This window comes from Talpa europaea (genome assembly GCF_964194135.1).
Source record: "Talpa europaea genome assembly, chromosome: 4".
In the NCBI taxonomy this organism is placed as follows: domain Eukaryota; kingdom Metazoa; phylum Chordata; class Mammalia; order Eulipotyphla; family Talpidae; genus Talpa; species Talpa europaea.
In genome coordinates, this window is record NC_140070.1 from 138371104 (window position 1) to 138394481 (window position 23378).

At 37.7% G+C, this 23378-nt stretch overlaps 4 protein-coding genes across 4 annotated transcripts; all 4 read right to left on the bottom strand.

Moving 5' to 3' along the window:
• Positions 1–2965: 2965 nt before the first annotated feature.
• Positions 2966–3295, bottom strand: LOC311170374 (uncharacterized protein; the record flags this gene model as incomplete). The annotated part of the gene is made up of 1 exon (XM_084232738.1): positions 2966–3295. The coding sequence occupies one exon, from the start codon at positions 3293–3295 to the stop codon at positions 2966–2968; it is 330 nt and encodes a 109-aa protein (XP_084088864.1).
• Positions 3296–8516: 5221 nt separating this feature from the next.
• Positions 8517–8882, bottom strand: LOC311169299 (uncharacterized protein; the record flags this gene model as incomplete). Its single annotated transcript, XM_084231118.1, has 1 exon — positions 8517–8882. One exon carries the CDS (start codon positions 8880–8882, stop codon positions 8517–8519), a length of 366 nt encoding a protein of 121 aa, XP_084087244.1.
• Positions 8883–14091: 5209 nt separating this feature from the next.
• LOC311169294 (uncharacterized protein) lies at positions 14092–14481 on the bottom strand (the record flags this gene model as incomplete). The annotated part of the gene is made up of 1 exon (XM_084231113.1): positions 14092–14481. The coding sequence occupies one exon, from the start codon at positions 14479–14481 to the stop codon at positions 14092–14094; it is 390 nt and encodes a 129-aa protein (XP_084087239.1).
• A 4215-nt stretch (positions 14482–18696) lies between these two features.
• Positions 18697–19083, bottom strand: LOC311169296 (uncharacterized protein; the record flags this gene model as incomplete). Its single annotated transcript, XM_084231115.1, has 1 exon — positions 18697–19083. The coding sequence occupies one exon, from the start codon at positions 19081–19083 to the stop codon at positions 18697–18699; it is 387 nt and encodes a 128-aa protein (XP_084087241.1).
• Positions 19084–23378: the final 4295 nt, after the last annotated feature.

Sequence of the window (23378 nt, forward strand, 5' to 3'; positions counted from 1 at the left end):
TATTTTTTTCCTGCTATCCAGGGTGCTGAACTGCAGTTCCAAGTTTTACCTTCTGGAGTATACTTCCACATCCCTAGAGAACCATATAGAATTTTCTCATCCTATAATCACCCATTTATTATAGCTTTAAAATTGATTTTAATGTTAAGCTTTCCTGTTTAACCTTATGTGAGGTTTCCATCTACTACTGGACCCAGACTGACACACAGAGCTTTAGTTTTACAAGTCATTTTTGTATATGTGGTAGTCGATAAAATGCTAACAGATAAGATGAAGTAGTACATTAAGTGAAAAGGAAAAATGGAAGATAATGCAATAACAAAGACCAAAACGTAGAGAAAAGCAAAGAAAAATTTGTCAAGGTTTAAGACGTCACGGATGAGAAGTCTGCTCATTATGGAAACTATGAGAATAGATGACATCAAGTTAAAAGTAGGCAGGTGAGTTTCAAAGCATTCACAATAGATTTGCCATGTGATCCAGCATTCCACACCAAGGTAACTACCTGGAGAGTACAAAGACACTAATTTGAAGGGCCAAGTGGACTCCTGTGTTCACTGCAGCACTATTTACATTAGTCACATTATGGAAAGGACCCAAGTGCCCAGGAACACATGAGTGGGTAAAGGTGTGGTGTAGCTCCACAATGGCTTCTACTAAGCTATAAAAGATAATGAAATCATACCACATGAACCCATGGATGGAACTGGAGAGGAAGATGTTCTAGAAGGTTCTTTGGAGGAGGGTAGGATAGGTTAAATTTGGGAATATGACTATTAAAATAAGCTTGACAGGGGCCTCCCTGGTGGTGCAAGGGGTTAAGACACAACCTATGAAGCTATCCACAGCCAGTGCAGCACGAGTTTGATCCCCCAGCCAAGGAGGAGACCCACATGGCACAGCAGACCTCTCTTGACTTGCCCACTGCTCCCCTCAGCACTGTATTTCAGTAGTCTTCCTGTTCTTCTCCCCACTCTGTCTCTGGTGAATCCTATCACCCTTCACACCTCTGGCCTGTACCCCAACTCTTGTATGCATCAATAAATAAAATCTTTTAAAAAATAAGCTTGACTGATAACTTTGACTAACTTACCAATTATTAATTACTTCATTGGAGATCTCATTGTTACTCATTGCTGCCTTATGGAGAAATTCCTCAACATTTGATGTTTCCAGATTTTAATCACAAGCCAGTCCTATTAAGTATAGCTGATAGTGCCTCTCACCCTTCCATTTTTACTCCAGAGTGACCTGTCCTTGATTATGATTGGTGTGAATGGTCTCCTTACCTCAGCTGACTTGACACATTATCTCCAGGCCATTTAAGTCAGCCACATCTCTTAGTACAAAACTTAAAGAATAGTAGATGTAACCTTTTGTAAATAAACAAAATAAAAGAAAATAGCAATTTGAAAACCATGTATTTATTATCTCCCAGTCTTGGTGGATAAGAAATTGAAGTACACCCTAACTGGCATTTCTGCTCAGGATTCACACTCAATATTGCAATCATGTCTTCATCTAGGATATCTGCAAAAAACTTTGTGAAGTAACTTAGAGCAGCTTGATTTAACAAGTATGACCCAAATATTGCTTGGACATAGTTAAGCTAAAAAGTTAAATATTTGAAGTAAAATTAAATTTATCCATCTTGACTTTTACCTACCAAACCTTAAACATGTTATCTCTGGCCACTCCTTCCAGATGTGGAAACAAAACTGAGCTATGGAATTTCACGGCATGAGCATCATCATTTTCACATCAGGCTTCAGAAGACACATTTAATCCCGACCAGTAATTTCCCAGAGTAGGAAGAGAACATAAAGGTATATATAAGTGGATTAATTGTACCCCTCTCCATAATTTTATAATTTTCCTCTAAAATAGTCCTAGTATAGGTGATCATTATTGGGTATAAATACATGTGGTGGTAGAGAGCCCAACAAGGAAGTCATTCCTTTTTAATTCCCTTTGTTTTGTTTCTCTATATTTCACATATGAGTAAAATCATCAAGTAGTTGTCTTTCCCTTTCTGACTTATTTCACTTAACGTAACCCCTCCAGTGCATTCATGTTGTCGTAAATAGCAAAATTTCAATTTTTAACCATGTACAAGTATTCTATTGTGTGCATATACCACATCTTCTTAACACAGTCATATATTTTTTGAGCACTTGGGTTGTTTCCTAAACTTGGCTGATTTAAATAGTGCTGCAGCAAACCTAAGAGTGTGTTTGTCCTTCCCTATTCATTTGTCTGCAACTTTTAGGCTTACTCTTTCTAACCAATGTTTCACCATCAAAATTTCCCAAACCAGATTACTCTGAGACATATTTCTGTGTGTTTATGTGTATGTATGTGTTGATGAGTATTCACATAGAAAGAAAGAAACATATACAGAATCAGGAAATATGAAAGCATAGGAATGAAGGCTTCACTGAAATAAATTCAGAATACAGGACTCCAGTAGGGGCCCAGTCTTCTCAGACATAAAATTCAAAGTATGTAAACTTCAGAAAGTCATGAGTACTGAGCAATGAGAGTGGAGGCCAGAAACATGGTAGGAATGTCAAGCTGAGATTAAATCTGCCAGGCTCTGAGTAGGTCACAGACATAGAAGAAAATACTGTAAGTCAATGGCCATGTCTGACACAAAAGATACACAAATATTTTAGGAGCAAAGAATCATGTTTATTTGCAAATAATCACAATGTAAAAATATGCAACAAAAAATTTAGAGGGTTTGCACTTGGTCTATAACTTAAATGATGCCTTCTGCTTTCCAGACACATCATGGGGTAACTCAGGTTTTCTCAAAAACAAGGTAGACTTCCAGGAGAACAACGAATTTTCTGCAGGTTCAGATTACTCTTTCTTCAGTGGATTCAGTTGTGATCATGAGAACGCAGAGAAGAAATGCCTTGGAATGATCACTTTGGAAGAAAACATGGACTGTGGTTATGGTTTAGCAGCAAGAAGAATAGCAACTTCTGTAGACAAAAGGCCGGTAACCACAGAAGGAAGAGCCATAGCCACAGCTATAACCAGAGCCATAGCCACAGCCATATCTGGAGCCGTAGCCACAGCCATATCCGGAACCATAGCCACAGCCATATCCGGAACCGTAGCCACAGCCATAGCGGGAGCCATAGCCACAGCCATATCCAGAACCATAGCCACAGCCATATCCGGAACCATAGCCACAGCCATAGCGGGAGCCATAGCCAAGGCCACAGCCATAGCCAAGGCCACAGCCGTAGCTACCATAGTAGTTTCCAAGGTAGTTGCAGTACATGGTGTTAGGAGGTGAGGTTTCAGTTGACCTGTAGGAAGATCTTTCTGAAGTCGAGTATCAGCTACTCTTGCAGGACACTTATATACTCCCAGCAATGGGTGGGTCAACCTCACATGGGCTCTGTTCTCATTTTACAACTATTTGCTAAAATGAGTTCATTCTGTGTACAGCATCTTGTCAGGATGTCATATTACTGCCATCCTAGGAATTCTCTAATGGTTATTTCAAACATAAAGAGATATGTTGCAAACATCCAAGCTTATATAACCCTAATTTTACTTCCATAATTGTATTTCATGGCTATGATATAACACATAAACAAAATATGTTTGGCTTGTGTATGCATGTTTTTACTATTCTGTGCTTTGTCTTCGAAAGCAACTATCAATATTTAACATAAAGTTTGATGATTGCTATTAATTTCCTCCCCTCCTTCTTATCATTACCACTATCATTATCACATCATGTTGGTCTACTTTTTACCATTAATAAGGAAAATTCTCCCAAGTACTTAGCACAGATTTTGGACAGGGAATCGTACATTTCAACATGCTACATTTAGTCTCTGAATATTCGCCTTCTCTCTGAAGAAAATCTTTTCTATCTCACCCTCTCTATTAGTTTATAACATTCTATTCTTTCTTTAGGACAAATATTTTTAATGAACACCAGATAAGGAAGTTACTAATACTTACTTTTAATAATTTAAAAGAATGATAAAATTTTCTAAGTTTGAACTTCAAGTGAGGAAAATGGTTTGGTTTAAGAACTTCTTTGTTCAAAATCAAGATTTCAATGCAAGTTCAGTTATAAGGTTGCTCCTTTATGTGCTATGTAGTGTTGGCCTCCATTAATATGTGATCAATCAATAATTAGTACTTGGAGAATCTACAGTATCTAATTGATTTTATTCTCACCTGTCTTCTCACACAAAAAATAATGGGATATTATTTACCCATACTAGCTTTGCTGGATACTTTGCAATCATAACGTTAATAATATTGAACTATTTCAAGATATTATTTTCCCCTACTTTTATTTTTGTAATTTCTAAAAACTTTTTTTTAGAGGTAGTACATTGGTTTACAAAACTATATATGATTTATGGATACTCGTGAACACCTCTACTTATTTATTACCATACCCCGCCCACCACCATAACCCCAATAATTGTCCACTATCCACTATTGGAGCTCGTCCCTCCTAGCACCAGGTTCCCCACCTTGTCCTCTGGTCAACTCAGTTATACATTCACATTTAGTGTTTCTTTTGTTTTGTTATCATCTGTTCCTCTCCTTTGTTTTTTATATTCCACATCCAAGTGAAACATCAAAATTTGTCCTTTTCCTTCTGACTTAATTTGCTTATTTTACATTAAAGTATTAATGTTTTAATAAAAGAAATGCATCAATAAAAGTAAATATATATATTTGGAAACTGTTACTATGTGAAAATGCTTATGTTTGGATACAAGAATGGGGAGAAAGGAAAAGAAGGTAGTGACTCCTGATACAGCAGAACCTGTGCTTCACTCTTTGTAGTTCCTACATATTTCCTACAGAGTCCAACAAATTTTTAATTCACATATTATTTGATGCCATAAGCAGTCACAGAAACTGAAGTTCATAAATTTGAGATCATTTCCTGTGGTCAAATAAGTAGTAAATGGTTCTGACAATTTTGCCATGAAACGCTATTTCCCCTACAGAGCCTCTGAATATGGAAGAGCGGGCTGTTGTGAAATTTCTGCCTCATCTTTCCAATACTTTCAGGGTATGCTCTGCAATGAGGGATAGGCTCCTTCATGAACTGGCCCTTTAATGTGAGCATGACATTAAGCTCTCTCAGTAGAGAGTGTCTCAGGGGAGAAATTGCAGAGGAAGACAGTTCTGCATTATTTGTTTTGAGCCCTCTTATAAGGCATGTGATACCAGTGAGAATGAAAGGATATTTAGTGAGATTATATTTAGTAGCGGACATCAGTGTTGTTGGAGGCTCAGAACCATGTTTTTGCTTATTTGGCCCCTTCTATGCTGAAACTAGCAATTGAAGATTTCTCATCCATGAGTGTCTGCAGCATTCAAACCCACACAAACATTCTCTAGCCTACCCTACCCACAGAGTTGGGTGTGCCTCTGAGCTTCCCAGACCTTCTACCACTTGCTAACTGCTTTATTAATATTTGCACTCCTGAGGGTGTCTCCTGCAGGTCCACTGAATAGAGAACACCTCTGGCCTGGCCTGAGGAGGAACTTTTTCTGCTATCCAGGGTGCTGAACTATGCCTTCCAAGTTGCCTTTCTTGAGTATTCTTCCACATCCCAAGAGAAAACAGAATTTTCTCACCCTATAATCACCCTTTAATTATAGTTTAAAATTAATGTTATTATTAAGCTTTCCTGTTTAATGTATTGTGAGGTTTCTGTCTACTGACTGGACCCAGAACGACACATGGAGCTTTCATTTTAAGAGTACTTTTGTATACATGGTTGTTGAATGAATGGTAGAAGATAAGATTTACTAGCATGTAAAGTGTAAAGCAAAGAAGGAGGATAAAGTAATTACAAGGACCAAAACTCTGAGAAAGCAAAGAAATATTTTTCAATGATAAAGATATGGTGTACCAGAAGTTTTTTCATCATGGAAACTATGGGAATAGATGACATCAAGCTAGAAATAGGCAGGTCAGTTTCAAAACATTAACAATAGATTTGCCATATGATCCAGCAATTCCAATCCCAGGTAACTACCTGAAGGGTAAAGACACTAATAAGAAGAGACATATGCATTCCTATGTTCGTTGCAGCACTTTTTACAATAGTGACACTATGGAAATGACCCAAGTTATTCGAGTGGCTAAAGGTGTGGTATATCTACACAATGGCTTACTACTTAGCTATAAAAGATGATGAAATCTCGCCATATGCAACACATGGATGAACTTGAGAGGATGGTACTCTGTAAGGCTCTGTGTATAGTTTTGAGTTTGCTAATATGACTACTAAAATAAGTTGAACTAATAACATCCACTAAATTGCCCACTGCAAATTACTTCACAGAAGTTCTCATTGTAACTCAATGCTGCCATATATATATGAGAACTTCTGTGTAGTTATATATATATATATATATATATATATACACACTACTCCACTACACTGTTTGAAGTTCTTATGAATCCAAGTAGCCATGAAAATAAATTAATTTTTTCCTCTATTGAGGTAACATTGATTTTCAACACTGCATAAGGTTTAGGCATACAGAATCACACCTCAACAACAGCATATGCCACACCGCACCTATCACCAAAGACTGGGTTACCATCCACCACTATCCAATAAAACTCCTTTACTTGTTAAACCAGGTATATTACCCTTCTCCTCTGGTAACCAGCATTCTGTTGACAAAATTTAAGTTTTACTCTTATTAATTATTTTTGTTTTGTTAATTTAACTTCCAAAATTGAGTGAAATCATAGAGCAATTCATTTTTCTGAGTTATTTCACATACAATAATCCACTAGGATTCATTCTTGTTCCACTGTGTATACATATCATAATATCTGTATCCAATCATCTGTCAATGGGCAGTTGTTCCTCATCTTAGCTATTGTGAATAATAGTGAAATTAACACAGGGTTGCATACATCTTCTTGAATTAATTTTTATATTATTCAGATAAATATCCAGAAGTAAAATTGATGGATAATATGCAGTCCTATTTTCAATTTTGAAGAACATCCATATTCATCCATAGTGGCCATACCAAATAGTAATCCTTCTGATAGTGTATATTTACCACAAGTACCACTCCCCAACAATTTATTATCAGTTCTAAGTGGTCATTTATTCAATGAGAAGAGCACACAAATACCCTTCAGAATAACACTGCTTAGTCATTTTTTTAATCACATGTTTCTTTCACATTTTACAATCTCTTTGGTCTCAAAAAAAATTGCAAAAGATGTAACTTTAGTGCAGTAATTTCTGTTTGAGGGACAAACAGATTAGGAATTTTACTAAAATTACAGATCTGCTGTATTAACAAAGTCAAGTGTTTGTTCTTTATGTTAAGCTACATAAAGTCTCCTTTTATAATCATTGGGTGTTTGAATACATGTTATAACAGGGAGTTGATATTTCTTCTGGGAACCCAATTCATTGTGAAATTATGCTGTATAAAGGCCAACATGCCTCATAATCTCTCATTATTCCCAATGTTACTGTGGGTACAAGGAATTTTTTTCTCATGATTGGCGCAGCGGTTGAGCACTGGGCTGCAAAGCTGCCCGCAGCCTCTGCAGCACCAGTTCAATCCCTGGCCACCAGCGAGGGTCCCACATGGTGCCCCACACCTCTCCTGCTGTGCCCGCTACGCCCCTCAGCAGTGTATTTTGTTGGTCTGCCTGTTCCCCGCTCTGGCTCTGGTGAATTCTCTCACCCTCCCGTGCTTCTGACTATACCCAGTGCTTATATAAATAAATAAATAAATCTTTAAAATTAAAAAAAAGGATTTTTTTCATAATCCAGTCCCATATATGGTTGGGATCTCATAGTGTCTCTCACCCTTGAACATTTACTCCAAAGTGCTCTGTCCTTGATATGGATTGGTGTGAATGATCTCACCTCTGCTGACATATGTCTATGTATAATTGTGTGTTGATGAGTGTTCATATAGAAAGAAAGATAGACCCAGAATCAAACACTAGACTAAAATCAATTCAGAACACAGGACTCCACCAATGGGGACCATTATTGAGGCATGCTATTGATGGCAAATATACTTCAGTACATCATGGGTGATTAGCAATGAGAGTAGAGACCAGACACACAGTTGTAATGACCAGCTGAGATAAGCTCTGCCAAGCTCTAAGGAGGTCACAGACATAGAAGACAAAGAGGTAAGTCATAGGCACGTCTGACACAAAACACACACAAACTTGTTAGGAGAAAAGAATCATGTTTATTTGGAAATGATCACAATATAGAAAGATGCAACAAGGAGTCAGAGAGTTGGTACTTAAATTATGCCTTCTGCTTTTCAGGCACATCATGGAGTAACTCAGCTTCCCTCAGCATCAAGCTGGACTGCCAAGAGGACAATGGATACTCTGCAGGCTCTGAATACTCTTTCTTGAGTAGGTTCAGCTATGATGAAGAAACAGTAAAGAGAAATGCCTTGGGGTGATCATTTTAGAAGAAAATCTGTACTGAGGTGATGTTTTAGCAGCAAGAAGAATAGCAACTCCTGTAAACAATTGGTCGGTAGCTATAGCAGGAAGATCCATATCCAGAACCATAGCCACAGCCATATCCGGAACCATAGCCACAGCCATATCTGGAACCGTAGCCACAGCCATATCCGGAACCATAACCACAGCCATATCTGGAACCATAGCCACAGCCATATCCAGAACCATAACCACAGCCATATCCGGAACCGTAGCCACAGCCATAGAGGGAGCCATAGCCACAGCCATATCCGGAACCATAGCCACAGCCATAGCGGGAGCCATAGCCAAGGCCACAGCCATAGCCAAGGCCACAGCCGTAGCTACCATAGTAGTTTCCAAGGTAGTTGCAGTACATGGTGTTAGAAGGTGAGGTTTCAGTTGACCTGTAGGAAGATCTTTCTGAAGTTGAGTATCAGCTACTCTTGCAGGACACTTTTATACTCCAGGAATGGGCAGGTCAACCTCACATGGGCTCTGTTCTCATTTTACAACTATTTGCTAAAATGAGCTCATTCTGTGTACAGAATATTACATTACTTACTGCCATGCTAGGAATTTTCTAATAGTTATTTCAAACAAAATATATATGTGCTAAATACCCAAGCTTGTATAACCCTAATTTTACTTCCATAATTGTCTTTCATGCCTATGACATAACACATCAACAAATAGGTTTGGCCTGTATATGTGTGTTTACTATTTTGCTCTTTCAATGTTTAGAAAGCAACTATCAAAAACAAAGTTATACTCACTGATATTAATATACTCCCGCCCCTCATCATCATTATCACCATCACCATATCATATTGGTTTCCTTTTTTCCACTAATAAATACTGTAAAGTACTTTTCCTGGATTTTAAACAAAGACTTGAGTATTCCAAAATGCTACATATACTCCCTGAAATGATCTCCTTCCCTCCAAAGGTAAATTGTCTATCTCATCCCTTCCCATCAGTTTATGACATTCTATTCTCTCTTTAGGTAAAAATATTTTAGTGAACACCTCATAAGTTATGTAATACTATTAATTATTGAACTAAAAATAAACTTTTCTAAGAGTTTGATCTTCAAGTGAGGAAAATTGCATTGGTTTAAGAACTCCTTTGCTCAAGTCTAAGTTTTCAAGGCAGGTCTCAGTATAAGGTTTCTCATATGGGCTAGGGAATCATGTTCTCCACTAACATGTGATCACTCAATAATTAGTGCTTACAGACTCTGCAGCATTTTGATTTTACTCTCCTATGTATTTTCAGCAAGGAATATTTGAATAATTACAAGGACCTATCACTTTTGTTGAATATCTTCCAATCATGACATTAATAATAGCTCACTGCTCCATGGTTTTTACTATATGCTCCTAACTTTAGTTTTGTATTATTTAAAGTTATATTTATTCAGGTGCATTGGCTATAGCACTGTTTGTGATTTATAAGTAAGGTGCACACCTCTACAAACATGTGTTACCATAGCACATTGACCACCAAAGCCTCAGTAATTCTTCAATATACAGCACTGGATCTCCTACGTCCCTGTTCTACAGTCAGATTTCTAGGATTTGTTTTGTTTTGTTTTGCTTTCTGTTCTTTGTTTTGTCTTTTATATTGCACATATGTGAGAAATGTCCTGTATTTGCCTTTCTCTTTCTGAATTGTTGTGTTATTTTACATTAAAGTAAGTCTTAACATTTTAATACAAGAAATGCATCAGTCCCAGTAAATATATGTATTTGAAAACTTATTATTGGGGAATGCTTATGTTTGGATACAAGAAAGAGGGAAAAGTAAAAGATGGTAGTGAAAACCAGCAGAGCAGTATATGGGCTTTAACTCTTTGTAGTTCCTATATATTTCCTATAGACCCCAACACATTTTAATGCACTTATTCTTATTTAGCAGTTGCAGAAACTAAAGTTTATGAATTGAAGAACATTTTCCACAGTCAAATAATTAGTAAATGGATCTGACAAATTTTACCATGAAAAGCTGTTTTTCCTAAGAGCCTTTGTACTGGGAGAGGCCTGTTCTGAAATTACCACCTCTCATCTTTGTAATACTTTCAATGTAAGCTCTGTGATGAGTGATGGGCTCCTTCATGAATTTTCGGTTAATGAGAGCATGGATAACCTTTCTCAGAACAGCGTGTTTCAGGGGACAAATTGCAGGGAAAGGCAGTCCAAATGAATTGTTTGTTGCCCTGGTGGGGAGGTAGATCATGGCAGTGGGGGTGAGAGGATATTTTGTGAAACTTTATTCAGTGGTGGATCTTCGTGATGTTGGAGCCTCAAGATCATGTTTTTGTTTAATTGTCCCCCTCTTTTGAAATTTTCACCTTTTGAAAGTTGAAGATTTCGCATCCATGTGTCTGCAGCCCTCAAAACCACACAGACACACATATTCCCTTTCTAATTATCCTCCCCCATTGAGCTGCATGTGCCCCTGTGCTTTCCAGAATTTCTACCACTAGCTAAATTCTTGAATACCATCTATGCTCTGGCCTGGGCAAAGAGTGAATTTTTTGTTTTTGTTTTTTTTTTTTTTTTTTTTTTTTTTTTTTTTTTTTTTTGCTATCCAGAGGACTGAACTGCTCCTTCCAAGCTTTGCCTTAGAGTATACTTCCATATCCTAGCACCCATACAGATTTTTCTCACCCTATAATCACCCTTTAATTATAGTTTTAAAATTCATTTTATTAGCAAGCATTCCCTGTTTAACCTAGAGTGGGGTTCCTATCTACTGACTGGACACAGACTGATGCAGAGAACTTAAGTTTTATGAGTCACTTGTGTGTTTGTGTAGTTGAATCAATGGTAGATAACATGTACTAGTACATGAAATGAGAAGCAAAGGTGGAAGATAATGTAATTACAAGAGGATAAAACTTTAGAGAAAAGAAATATTTGTCAATGAAAAAGGCTTCATGGATCAGAGTTTGTTCATCTTGGAAACTACGGGAATAGATGAAAACAGGCTAAAAGTAAGTGGGTCAGTCTCAAAATATTAACAAGATTTGCCATAGTGTCCAGCAATTCCACTCCTAAATAAATACCTGAAGAGTACAAAGACACTAATTTGAAGGGCATGTGCACTCCTATGTTCACTGCAGCACTATTTACATTAGTCACTTTATGGAAAGGACCCAAGTGCCCAAGTACAGATGCATGGAGAAAGGTGTGGTATATCTCCACAATGGCTACTACTCAGCTATAAAAGATGATAAAATCTATACATGCACAGCAACATGGATGGAACTGGAGTAGGGGATACTACATAATGCTCTCTGGAGGAGCATATGTTTGTTTAAATTTGTGAAGAGAACTATTAAAATAAGCTTTACTGATACCTTTGACTAACTTGCCAATTACTAATTACATTGTAGGCAATCTCATTATAACTCAATGCTGCCTTATATAGAAACTCCTACAATTCTGTTATACATCTTATGAATCCAAATAAACTTGAAAATAATATTTTTCACTCATAGAGGGAACCATAATTTTCAACACTGTATAAGGTTAATCAAGCATGGTTGACAGTGTCTCTCAGCCTCCCACTTTTACTCCAGATTGATCGGTTCTTGATACTGCTTGGTGTCACTGTCTCCTCACCTCAGCTGACATGTGAATATTATCTCCAAGTCATATAAGTCAACCACATGTCTTACTATATAACTAAAGAATAGTAGAAGCAGCCTGTTAAAAATTACCAAATTAAAGAAAATAGCTACACAGAAATTAATTCATTTATTATCTCACAGTCTTGGGGGATGTAAGTCCATCCTGCTGGGATCTCAAGTCAGGATCTCACTCCCAATGCTGCAATCAAGTCTGCATCCATGACACCAGCAAAATATTTTTGCCATATAATTTAACAAGAGTAGCCTGATTTAGTAAGTATGATCAAAATATTGCATGAACAAGATTAAGCTAAAGTTAAAATTTTCATGAAAATCTATATTTCTCCATCTTGTATTTATTGTGCCAAATCTTAAACATTTATCACCAGCCACTGCTTCCAGATGCTGAACAAAATGATTCCTCTTACACATTTTCATGGCATCAGTATCACAATTTTCACATAAGGCTTCAGAGGTCACAATTGTTCCTAAGCAATAATTTTGTAGAATAGGGTGAGAATAGAGAGGTATTTATCAATTCATTATACCTCTCTCCATAAGTTTACAATTTTCCTAAAAACAACCCTAGTACATGGTGATCATGACTGTATATAGGCACATCTGGTAGTAGAGCACCCAATGAGGAGTCAGTCCTTATCAGAAAGTTGTCAGTGTCTGTTCCATTGTTTTGCTTAATTATATTACAAGTGAAATCACTGAGTATTATTCTTTCCCTTTCTGACTTATATCACTGACCAAAAAAACCACCAGTGCCATTCATACTGTTGCAAGTGGAAAAATTTCATGTTTGTAATCACTAGCTAGCATTCAATTGTGTATATATGTGTTATACCTTCTTAACACACTCGTGTGTTTTTGGGCGTGTAGGTTGTTTTCCACACTTGGCTGATTTAAATAGTGCTGCAATGAACACAAGAGTGCATTGGACCCTCCCTATTTGTTTTTCCTCAACTTTTACACTGACACTTTCTAAACAATTTTTAACCATTAGAATTTATTTCCCAAGCCAGATCACCCTGAGATATTTGCCTGTGTTTATATGTGTATGTATGTGTTGATGAGTGTACATATGGAAAGAAATAGACACAGAATCATGAAACACAAAGGTTTATGAATACTTTCTTACAATAAATTAAGAACACTAGACTGGGGGTCTCCCTGGTGGCGCAGGCGGTTGAGCTCCGCACTGTGAAGCTATCCCCAGCCTCTGTCATGTGGGTTCGATCCCGGCCAGCAGGCGAAAATCCCACATGGCGAAGCAGACCTCTCCTGTCTCGCCCACTGCTCCCCTCAGCAGTGTATTTCGTCAGTCTAACTGTTCTGTTCCCCACTCTGTCTCTGGTGAATCCTCTCACCCTCCTGTGCATTTGGCCTGTATCCTGGTTCTTGTATAGATAAATAAATCTTTTAAAGAAAAAAAAAAAAACACTAGACTCAACCAATGAAGACTCATTTTTTTTCAAGATAATATTCATAGCAAATATCCTGCAGTGAGTTGTGGGTGCTGAGCAGTGAGACTGGAGACAAAACATACAGTTGGAATGACCACTGAGATGAGCTCTGCCAGGATCCGAGAAGGTAACATACATAGAAGACAAAGTGTAAGTCAATGTCCACATCTGACACAAAAGACACACAAAATTGTTAGGAGAAAATAATGTTTATTTGAAAATGATCACATATATAATTATGCAACCAGAAGTGAGAGAGTTTCAACTTGCTCTATGATTTAAACCATGACTTCTGTGTTCCAAGGGTTCATGGAGTAACTCAATTTCCCTCAGCAACAAGCTGGACTGCTAAGAGGACAATGAATATTCTTCAGGTTCTGAATACTCTTGTCAGTGGATTCAGTGGTGATCATGAGTCAGTGAAGAAGAAATGCCTTGGAGTGATCATGGTAGAAGAAACTCTGCATTGTGGTGATGTTTTAGCAGCAAGAAGAATAGCACCTTCTGTAGGCAAATGGCCGGTAGCTCCAACAGGAAGAACCATATCCAGAACCATAGCCACAGCCATATCCGGAACCATAGCCACAGCCATATCGGGAGCCATAGCCACAGCCATATCCGGAACCGTAACCACAGCCATAACGAGAGCCATAGCCACAGCCATATCCGGAACCATAGCCACAGCCATATCCGGAACCATAGCCACAGCCATAACGAGAGCCATAGCCACAGCCATAACCATAGCCAAGGCCACAGCCATATCTGGAACCATAGCCACAGCCATAACGGGAGCCATAGCCACAGCCATAGCCATAGCCCAGGCCACAGCCGTAGCTCCCACAGGAGTTTCCAAAGTAGTTGCAACACATGGTGTTAGGAGGTGAAGTTTTAGTTGACCTGTAGGAAGATATTTCTGAAGTTGAGTACCAGCTACTCTTGCAGGGCACTTATATACTCCAGAAATGGGTGAGTCAAACTCACATGGGCTCTGTTCTCATTTTACAACTATTTTCTAAAGTGAGCTTATTCTGTGTACAGCAACTTGTCAGGATTTTACATTACTTACTGCCAACCTAGGAATTTTCCAATGATTATGTCAAACATAAAGATCAATGTGCTAAACACCCAACCTTACATAACCCTAATTTTACTTCCAAATTGTTTCATGGCTATATCACAGCAATGAAAAGGTTTGGTCTGTAAATTTGTAAGTTTTCTATTTTGCTCTTTCATTGTCTTAGAAAGAAACTATCAATATTGAGCACAATGTTCTACTGATTGCTATTAATATCTCCCCTCCACATCCTCAATATCACCTTCATTTTCATAGTATAGTTTTCCTTTTTCCATTAATAAGGTAAATACTGTAAAATGCTTTCCTTAGTTTGGACAGGGAATTGAGTATTTCAACATGCTACATTTAATCTCCTCTCTGAAGTTTATCTATAGCATACTTTTCAGGAATTAGTTTATGATATTCTATGCCATATTTATGCAAAAAATTTTAGGGAACATATGCCATGTTTATGTTTCCTTTTTTTTCCTGTTCCTCTGCTTTGTTATTTATATTTCACATATGAAAGAAGTGTCCTATACTTGCTTTTTTTTCTGATTTACTTTACTTACATTATTAAAGTTACTATTAACATATTAATACAATAAAAACATCAGTCTAAGTTAATAAAGATATTTGAAAACTGTTATTATTTGGGAATGCTTATGTTTGCACACAAGAAAGGGGGGGAAAGTAAAAGAACACAGGGACTCCTGATATAGCAGGACCTGTGCATCACACTTTGTATGTATGTATACAAAGGACTCCACAATAGGAATCTCACATTAGGTTAAACAGGGACTGTGCTATTAAAATTAAATTTTAAACTATAATAAAAGTTGATTATAGGGTGTGAAAATTCTGTATGGTTGTCTAGGATGTGGAACAATACTCAAGAAAGACAAAACATCCTACTGACTCCACAATTTAATGCACTTACTCTTATTTAGCAATTGCAGAAACTAAAGTTTATCATTTTGAGAACATTTCCCATAGCCAAATAATTACTAACTGGTTCTGACAAACTTGGCCATGAAAAGCTGTTTCTCCTACAGAGCCATTGAAACTGGGAGAGGAATGCTTTGAACTTACTGCATCTCATATCCTAATATTTTCACACTATGCTCTGTGATGAGTGATGGGCTCCTTCCTGATTGTCACTTTGATCTAAGCATGACATTAAGCTTTCTTGTCATAGAGTGCTACAAAGGAGAAACTATAGGACAAAGCAGTTCTTCATTTGTGTTTGCTCTCGAGGGGAACGGTAGGTTAGGACATTTTGAGATTCTTTTAAGTGGTGGGTCATCAGTAATGTTAGAGTCTCAAGATCATGTTTGTATATTTTTCCCCCACTTGCTGAAATTAGCACCTTGAAGATTTCTCATCCATGAGTGTCTATAGCCACAAACTCCCCAGACACTCAGATTCCCTTACTAGTTTTCCTCCCAAAGAGAGCAGATTGTACCCCTGAGCTTCCCAGCACTTCTACCACTTGCTGAACATTTGATTATTGGGTCCACTGAATAGAGAATAGCTGTAGTTTGGCCAAAGGAGTGAAATTTTTTGGCTCTCCAGAATTTTAAATCCCCTTCCATGTTTTCTTTCTTGAGTATTGTTCCAGATCCTAGACAACCATATAGAATTTTCACACCCTATAATCAACTTTTATTATAGTTTAAAAATTAATTTTAATAGCACAGTCCCTGTTTAACTTAATGTGAGATGCCTATCTATTGACTGCACATAAGCTAAGGCAGAGAGCTTTAGTTTTATGAGACATTTGTTCATATGTGGTATTTGAATCAATGACAGCAGATAAGATTACTAGTCTATGTGAAATGAAAAGAGAAAATGGAAGATAATGCAATCACAAGAGAACTAAAACTTACAGAAAAGCAAAGAACAATGTGTCGATGAAAAAGACATCATGTATCAGAGTCTGTTCATCTTAGAAATATGGGAACAGTTGACAACAATCTAAAAGGAGCTGAGTCAATCACAAAATATTAATAATAGATTTGTCATATGATCCAGCAATTCCACTCCTAGGTACAACTATTAAAATAAGCTTGACTAATAACTTTTACTAACTGGCCAATTACTAATTATTTCATAGGAGATGTCATAATAAATCAATGCTGTCTTATATAGAAACTCCTAACCACTTTATGTTATATCTTATGAATCCAAATAAACTTGAAAAAATATTTTTTATCCATTGAGGCACCTTAATTTTCAACACCGTATAATGTTAATCAATTATGCTTGATAGTGTCTCTCACCTTCCCACTTTTATGGCAGAATGTTCTGTTTTTGATACTCTTTAGTGTCAATATCTCCTCACCTCAGTGGACGTGCGAATATGATCTCCAAGTCATCCTAGTCAATCACGTATCTTACTACATAACTAAAGAAAAGAGGAAGCAGCCTGTTAAAGATTACCAAATTTAAAGAAAATAGCAGCTCAAAAATTAATTCAATTATTATTTCAGAGTCTTTGGGGATGCAAGTATCCAACTGGAATCTCAAGTCAGGATCCCACTCCCAATATTGCAATCAAGTCTTCATCAAAGACATCAGCAAAATACCTTTGCCATATAATTTAGCTAGAGTAGTCTTATTTAGCAAGAATGACCCAAATATTGGACCTCCCTGATGGCGCAGGGGTTGAGTGTCAGTGCTTACAAGCTATAACCAGCAAGTGGGGCCTGAGTTCAATCCCTAGCCAGGGCGCTGACACACATGACCTAACAGACCTCTCCTGTCTCACCCACTGCTCCCTTCAGCAGTGTATTTCAGTAGATCCACCTGTTCTGCTCCCCACTATTTCTGGTGAATCCTCTCACCCCTCACCTCTGCCCTATACCCCAGTTCTTATATGCATAAATGAAAATAAATCTTAACAAATTTTGAGTGAACCCAATTAAGCCATAAAGTTAAATTTTTAGTAAAATTTGCATTTTTCTATCTTACTTAGTATGCCAAACCTTAAACATATATCATTATTCTACCAATAATTTTGTAGACTAGGGTGAGATTAGAGAGGTATTTATAAATGGATTCATTGTACCTCTCCCCATGAGTTTATAATTTTCCTATAAAATTACCCTAGTAGAGGGTGATTATGACTGGGTGTAGGCATATCAGGTGGTAGAGCACCCAATCAGGAAGTCAGTCCATTTCAGATGTGTTCAGATGTCAGTGACTGTTCCTTTGCTTTAACTATATCATACATATGTGGGAGATCATTCAGTATTCTTCTTTCCTTTTCTAACTTATTTCACTGAACACAATCTCTGTCAGTTCCATTCATGCTGTCATAAGTGGAAAAATTTCACATTTATAATCACTAGCTAGCATTAAATTGTGTATATATGTGTTACATCTTCTTAACACACTCATATGATGTAGGACAGGGAGGTTGTTTTCCACAATAGCTGATTTAAATAGTGCTGCAAGTGTACATATAGAAAGAAATATACAGACCCAGAATCATGAAACAAAAAAGCTTAGGAATCAATACTTCCTTACAATGAATTAAGAACACTAGACTCAACCAATAAAGACCCATTTTTTTCAGAATGACATCATGGCAAATATACTTCAGTAAGTCGTGGGTTCTGAACAATGCCTGGAGGCCAGTCACAGCAGAATGACCACTGAGATTAGTACTGCCAAAATCCAAGAAAGTCACAGACTAATAAGACCAAGTGCAAGTCAATGGCCACATCTGACACAATAGATTCACAAACTTGTTAGGAGCAAAGAATCATGTTTATTTGGAAATGATCACAATATAGAAATATGCTCAAGAAGTTGGAGGGATTCAATTTGCTCGATGACTTAAACCATGTCATCTGCTTTGCAAGATCATAAAAACTCAATAACAGGTGGAATGCCAAGAGGAGAATGACTACTCTTCAGGCTGAATCCTCTCTCATCAGTTGATTTAAGTTGTGACCATGAGTCAGTGAAGAAGAAATTCCTTGGATTGATCAGTTTAGAAGATTTTCTGCATTCCAGTGATGTTTTAGCAGCAGGAAGAATAGCAGCTCCTGTAAATAATTGGTCGGTAGCCACAGCAGGAAGCTCCATATCCAGAACCATAGCCACAGCCATATCTGGAACCATAGCCACAGCCATATCCAGAACCGTAGCCACAGCCATATCTGGAACCATAACCACAGCCATATCCAGAACCGTAGCCACAGCCATATCCAGAACCATAGCCACAGCCATAGCGGGAGCCATAGCCACAGCCATAGCCATAGCCAAGGCCACAGCCATATCTGGAACCATAGCCACAGCCATATCCAGAACCATAGTAGCCACAGCCATAGCGGGAGCCATACCCACAGCCATAGCCAAGGCCACAGCCGTAGCTCCCATAGGAGTTTCCAAAGTAGTTGCAACACATGGTGTCAGGAGGTGAAGTGTCGGTTGACCTGTAGGAAGATCTTACTGAAGTCGAGTATCAGCTACTCTTGCAGGGGACTTATATACTCCAGCAATGGGTGGGTCAACCTCACATGGGCTAAGTTCTCATTATATAACTATTTTCAAAAGTGAGCTCATTCTGTGTACAACAATCTTGTCAGGATGTCACATTATATACTGCCATCCTGGGAATTTTCTAATGGCTATTTAAACACGAAGAAAGATACATGCGCTAAACAACCAAACATTTATAACACTAATTTTACCTCCATAATTATTTTCATGGTTATAACATAACACATCAACAAATACTTGGCCTGTATATGTGTTCACTATTTTGCTCTTTCATTGTCTTAGAAAGCAGCTATCAATATTGAGCTCAAGGTTCTACTGATTGCTATTAATATCTCCCCTCCACATCATCAGTATCACCTTCATTATCATATCACAGTGTTTCCTTTTTTCCAATAATAAGCTTTATACTGTAAAATACTTGCCATGGTTTGGATAAGGAATTAAGTATTGCAATATGCTACATTTATTCCCTGAAATAATCTCCTTGTCTGAAGAAAATTTGTCTATTCATCCTTTCCATCAGTTTATAATATTCTATAGTATCTTTAGTACAAATTGTTTAGGAAACACCAGAATAGAAACTAATCATTGACAAAATACAAACACTTAATAATGAAACACTTTTTTAAGATTTCAACTTTCAGTAAAGAAAATGCTTTGGTTTAAGCATGTCTGAGTTCAAGTCCAAATTTTCAGTGCAAGTCTCCTTATAAGGTTCTCATTATGTAGTCATGATCTCCACTAACATTAGTTCAAACAAAATTGAACTCGCAGACATGAAATATTCTATTCCCACTGGTTCTCAAATATTTTTTTAAAGATTTATTTTATTTATACAAGAACAAAGGTACAGGTCAGATGCGCGGGAGGGTGAAAGGATTCACCAGAGACAGAGCGGGGAACAGAACAGGCAGACTGACGAAATACACTGCTGAGGGTGAGCAGCAGGCAAGACAGGAGAGGTCTGCTTGCCATGTGGGTTGCTCCAAGGCCGGCGAGGATCAAATCGGCACTGCAGAGGCTGCCATCAGTTTCACAGGGCTGTGCTCAACCGACTGCACCACCAGGGAGGCCCTCAAACAAATAATTTTTGAATAATAATAGTTACCCATACTGTATTTGCTGGATGCTTACCAATTTTGGATTTTATGGTGTACTGTTCCATGGTACACTATAACTGTTCAAGGTTAATATAGATATTTGACAACTGTTATTCTTTGGGAATGCTGATGTTTGGATACAAGACAGAGGGAAAAGTAAAAGAAGGTAGTGACTCCCCATATAGCAAGATCTGTGCCTCACTCTTTGAGTTCCTAATATTTCCTATAAACTCCATCACTATTTTAATGCACTTATTCTTATTTTCAGTTGCAGAATCTAAAGTTTACAAATTTGAGAACATTTACAATAATCAAATTAATAGTAAATGGTTCTGACAAATAGGGCCATGAAAAGCTATTTCTCCTACAGAGCTACTGTAACTGGAAGAGGAATGTTCAAAACTAACTGCATCTCCTCTCCTAATATTTTCTTTTTTTTTAAAGATTTATTTATTTATGCATACAAGAGCTGGGGCACAGAGCAGAGATGGTGGGAGGTGAGAGGATTCACCAGTGACAGAGTGGGGAACAGAACAGGCAGATTGACTGAAATAAACTGCTGAGGGGAGCTGTGGGCGACTGAGGATAGGTCTGCTGTGCCATTTGGGTTGCTCCCTGGCCACCAGGGTTTGAACTCATGCTGCAGATGCTGCAGATTGCTTCATAGTGCAGTGCTTTACCCCTTGTGCCACCAGGGAGGCCCCCTAATATTTTCAGTGTATGTTCGATGACGAGTGAAGGCTCCTTCATGATTTTGCACATAATTTGAGCAAGGCATTAAGCTTTCTTGGCATAGAGTGCTGCAGAGGCGATACTGCAGGAGAAAGCAGTTCTGCATTTTACGTTTGCACATGTGGTGGGTGGTAGGTGAGGACTTTTTGAGATTCTTTTAAATGGTGGGTCATCGGTGATATTGGAGAATCAAGATCATGTTTTTGCTTATTTGTCCCCTCTGTTGAAACTAGCACCTTGACGATTTCTCATCCATGAGTATCTGTAGCCACAAACATGCCCAGACACTCAGATTCCCTTGCTAGCTTTCCACCCCAGAGGGCTGTCTGTGCCCCTGATCTTCCCAGGACTTCTACCACTTGCTAAATGTGTGATTACCATCTGCACTACATAAGGTGTCCCCTGCAGGTCCACTGAATAAAGAACAACTCTAATCTGGCCAAAGGAGTGAAATATTTCATCTATCCAGGGCGCTGAACTACCCCTTCCATGTTTTGCATCCTTGAGTACTGTTCCACACCCAAGACCACCATACAGAATTTTCACAGCCTGTTATCAACTTTTCTCATAGTCTAAAAATTAATTTTAATAGTACAGTCCCTGTTTAGACTAACATAAGGTTCCTATCTACTGACTGGACACAGGGACACAGACTGAGGCACACAGCTTTATTTTGATGAGGCATTTGTGTATACATGGTGGTTGAATCAATAATAGCAGATAAGATTACTACTATGTGAAATGAAAAGAGAAAATGGAAGATAATGCAATCATGAGAGGACTAAAACTTAGAGAACAGCAAAGAACAATGTGTTGATGAAAAACACACCACAGATCAGTGTCTGTTCATCTTGGAAATAGGGCAGTAGTTGACAGCAGCTGAGAGAAGGTGGGTCAATCTCAAAATGTTAACAATGGATTTGCCATATGATCCAGTAATTCCACTGCTAGGGAACTAACCGAAGAACACAAAGACACTAATTTGAGGGGCCATGTGGACTCCTAAGTTCACTGCAGCACTATTTACATTAGTCACATTATGGAAAGGACCCAAGTGCCTAAGGAGAGTTGCGTGGATAAAGGTGTGGTGTATCTCCATAATGGCTACAGCTCAGCTATAAAAGATGATGAAATCTATCCTTGCACAGCAACATGGATGGAACTAGAGTGGGTGATACTAATAATGTTCTTTGGAGAAGTGTATGTTTGTTTCAATTGAGGAATACGGCTATTAAAATAAGTTTAACTAATAACTTTGACAAACTTGCAATTATTATTACTTCTCATGAGATCTCATTATAACTCAATGCTATCTGAAAATGAAACTCTTCACCCCTCTCTGTTAAACATCTGATGTATCCAAATGAACTGGAAAAATAATACTTTTTGTCCTTTGAGGAAACCTTAACTTCAACACTGTATAATGTTAATCAAGTATGGTTGATAGTGCCTCTCAGCCTTCCATTTTTATTCAAAAATGTTCTGTTCTTGATTCTCTATGGTGTCAATGTCTTGTCACCTCAACTGATATAGGAATATAATGTCCAAGTCATGCTAGTCAACCACATGTCTTACTACATAACTAAAGAACAGTAGAAGTCCTTTAAATTATTTAAGCAAATAAAAAAAAAAAAGCTCCGAAATTAACTCATTTACTACATCACAATCTTGAGAGATGTAAGTCCATTCAATTGGGATCACAAGCAGGATCCCACTCCCAATATTGCATCAGTCTTCACCCTCAACATAGGCAAAAATCTTTGCCATATAATTTCACTAGAGTTGTCCAATTTAGCAAGTATGACCCAAATATTGCATGAACACAATTAAGCTAAAAGGTTAAATTTTTAGTAAAATTTACATTTTCCATCTCACTTAACATGCCAAACTTAAACATATTATCACTGGCCACAATTTACAGATGCAGAAACAAAAAATATTCCAGTTATGTATATTAATGTAATAGCATCACCATTTTTGCATAAGGTTTCAGAGGTCTGGTTACTTTCCTAACCAATAATTGAGAATAGGGTGAGAGCAGAAAGGTACTTATAAACGGGTACCTTGTACCTCTCCCAATGAGTTTACAATGTTCCTACAAAAAAACCTAGGAGATGGTGATCATGACTGAGTGTAAGCATATCTGCTGGTAGAGCACCCAGTGAGGAAGCCAGTCCATTTCAGATGTGTGCAGATGTCAGTGTCTGTTCCTCTGCTTTGTTTAACTATATCATACATACATGTGAGGTCATTCAGTATTGTTCTCCCTCTTTCTGACTTATTTCACTGAACACAATCTCTGCCAGTTCCATTCATGCTGTTGCAAGTGGAAAATTTTCACAATTATAATCACCAGCTAGCATTCAAT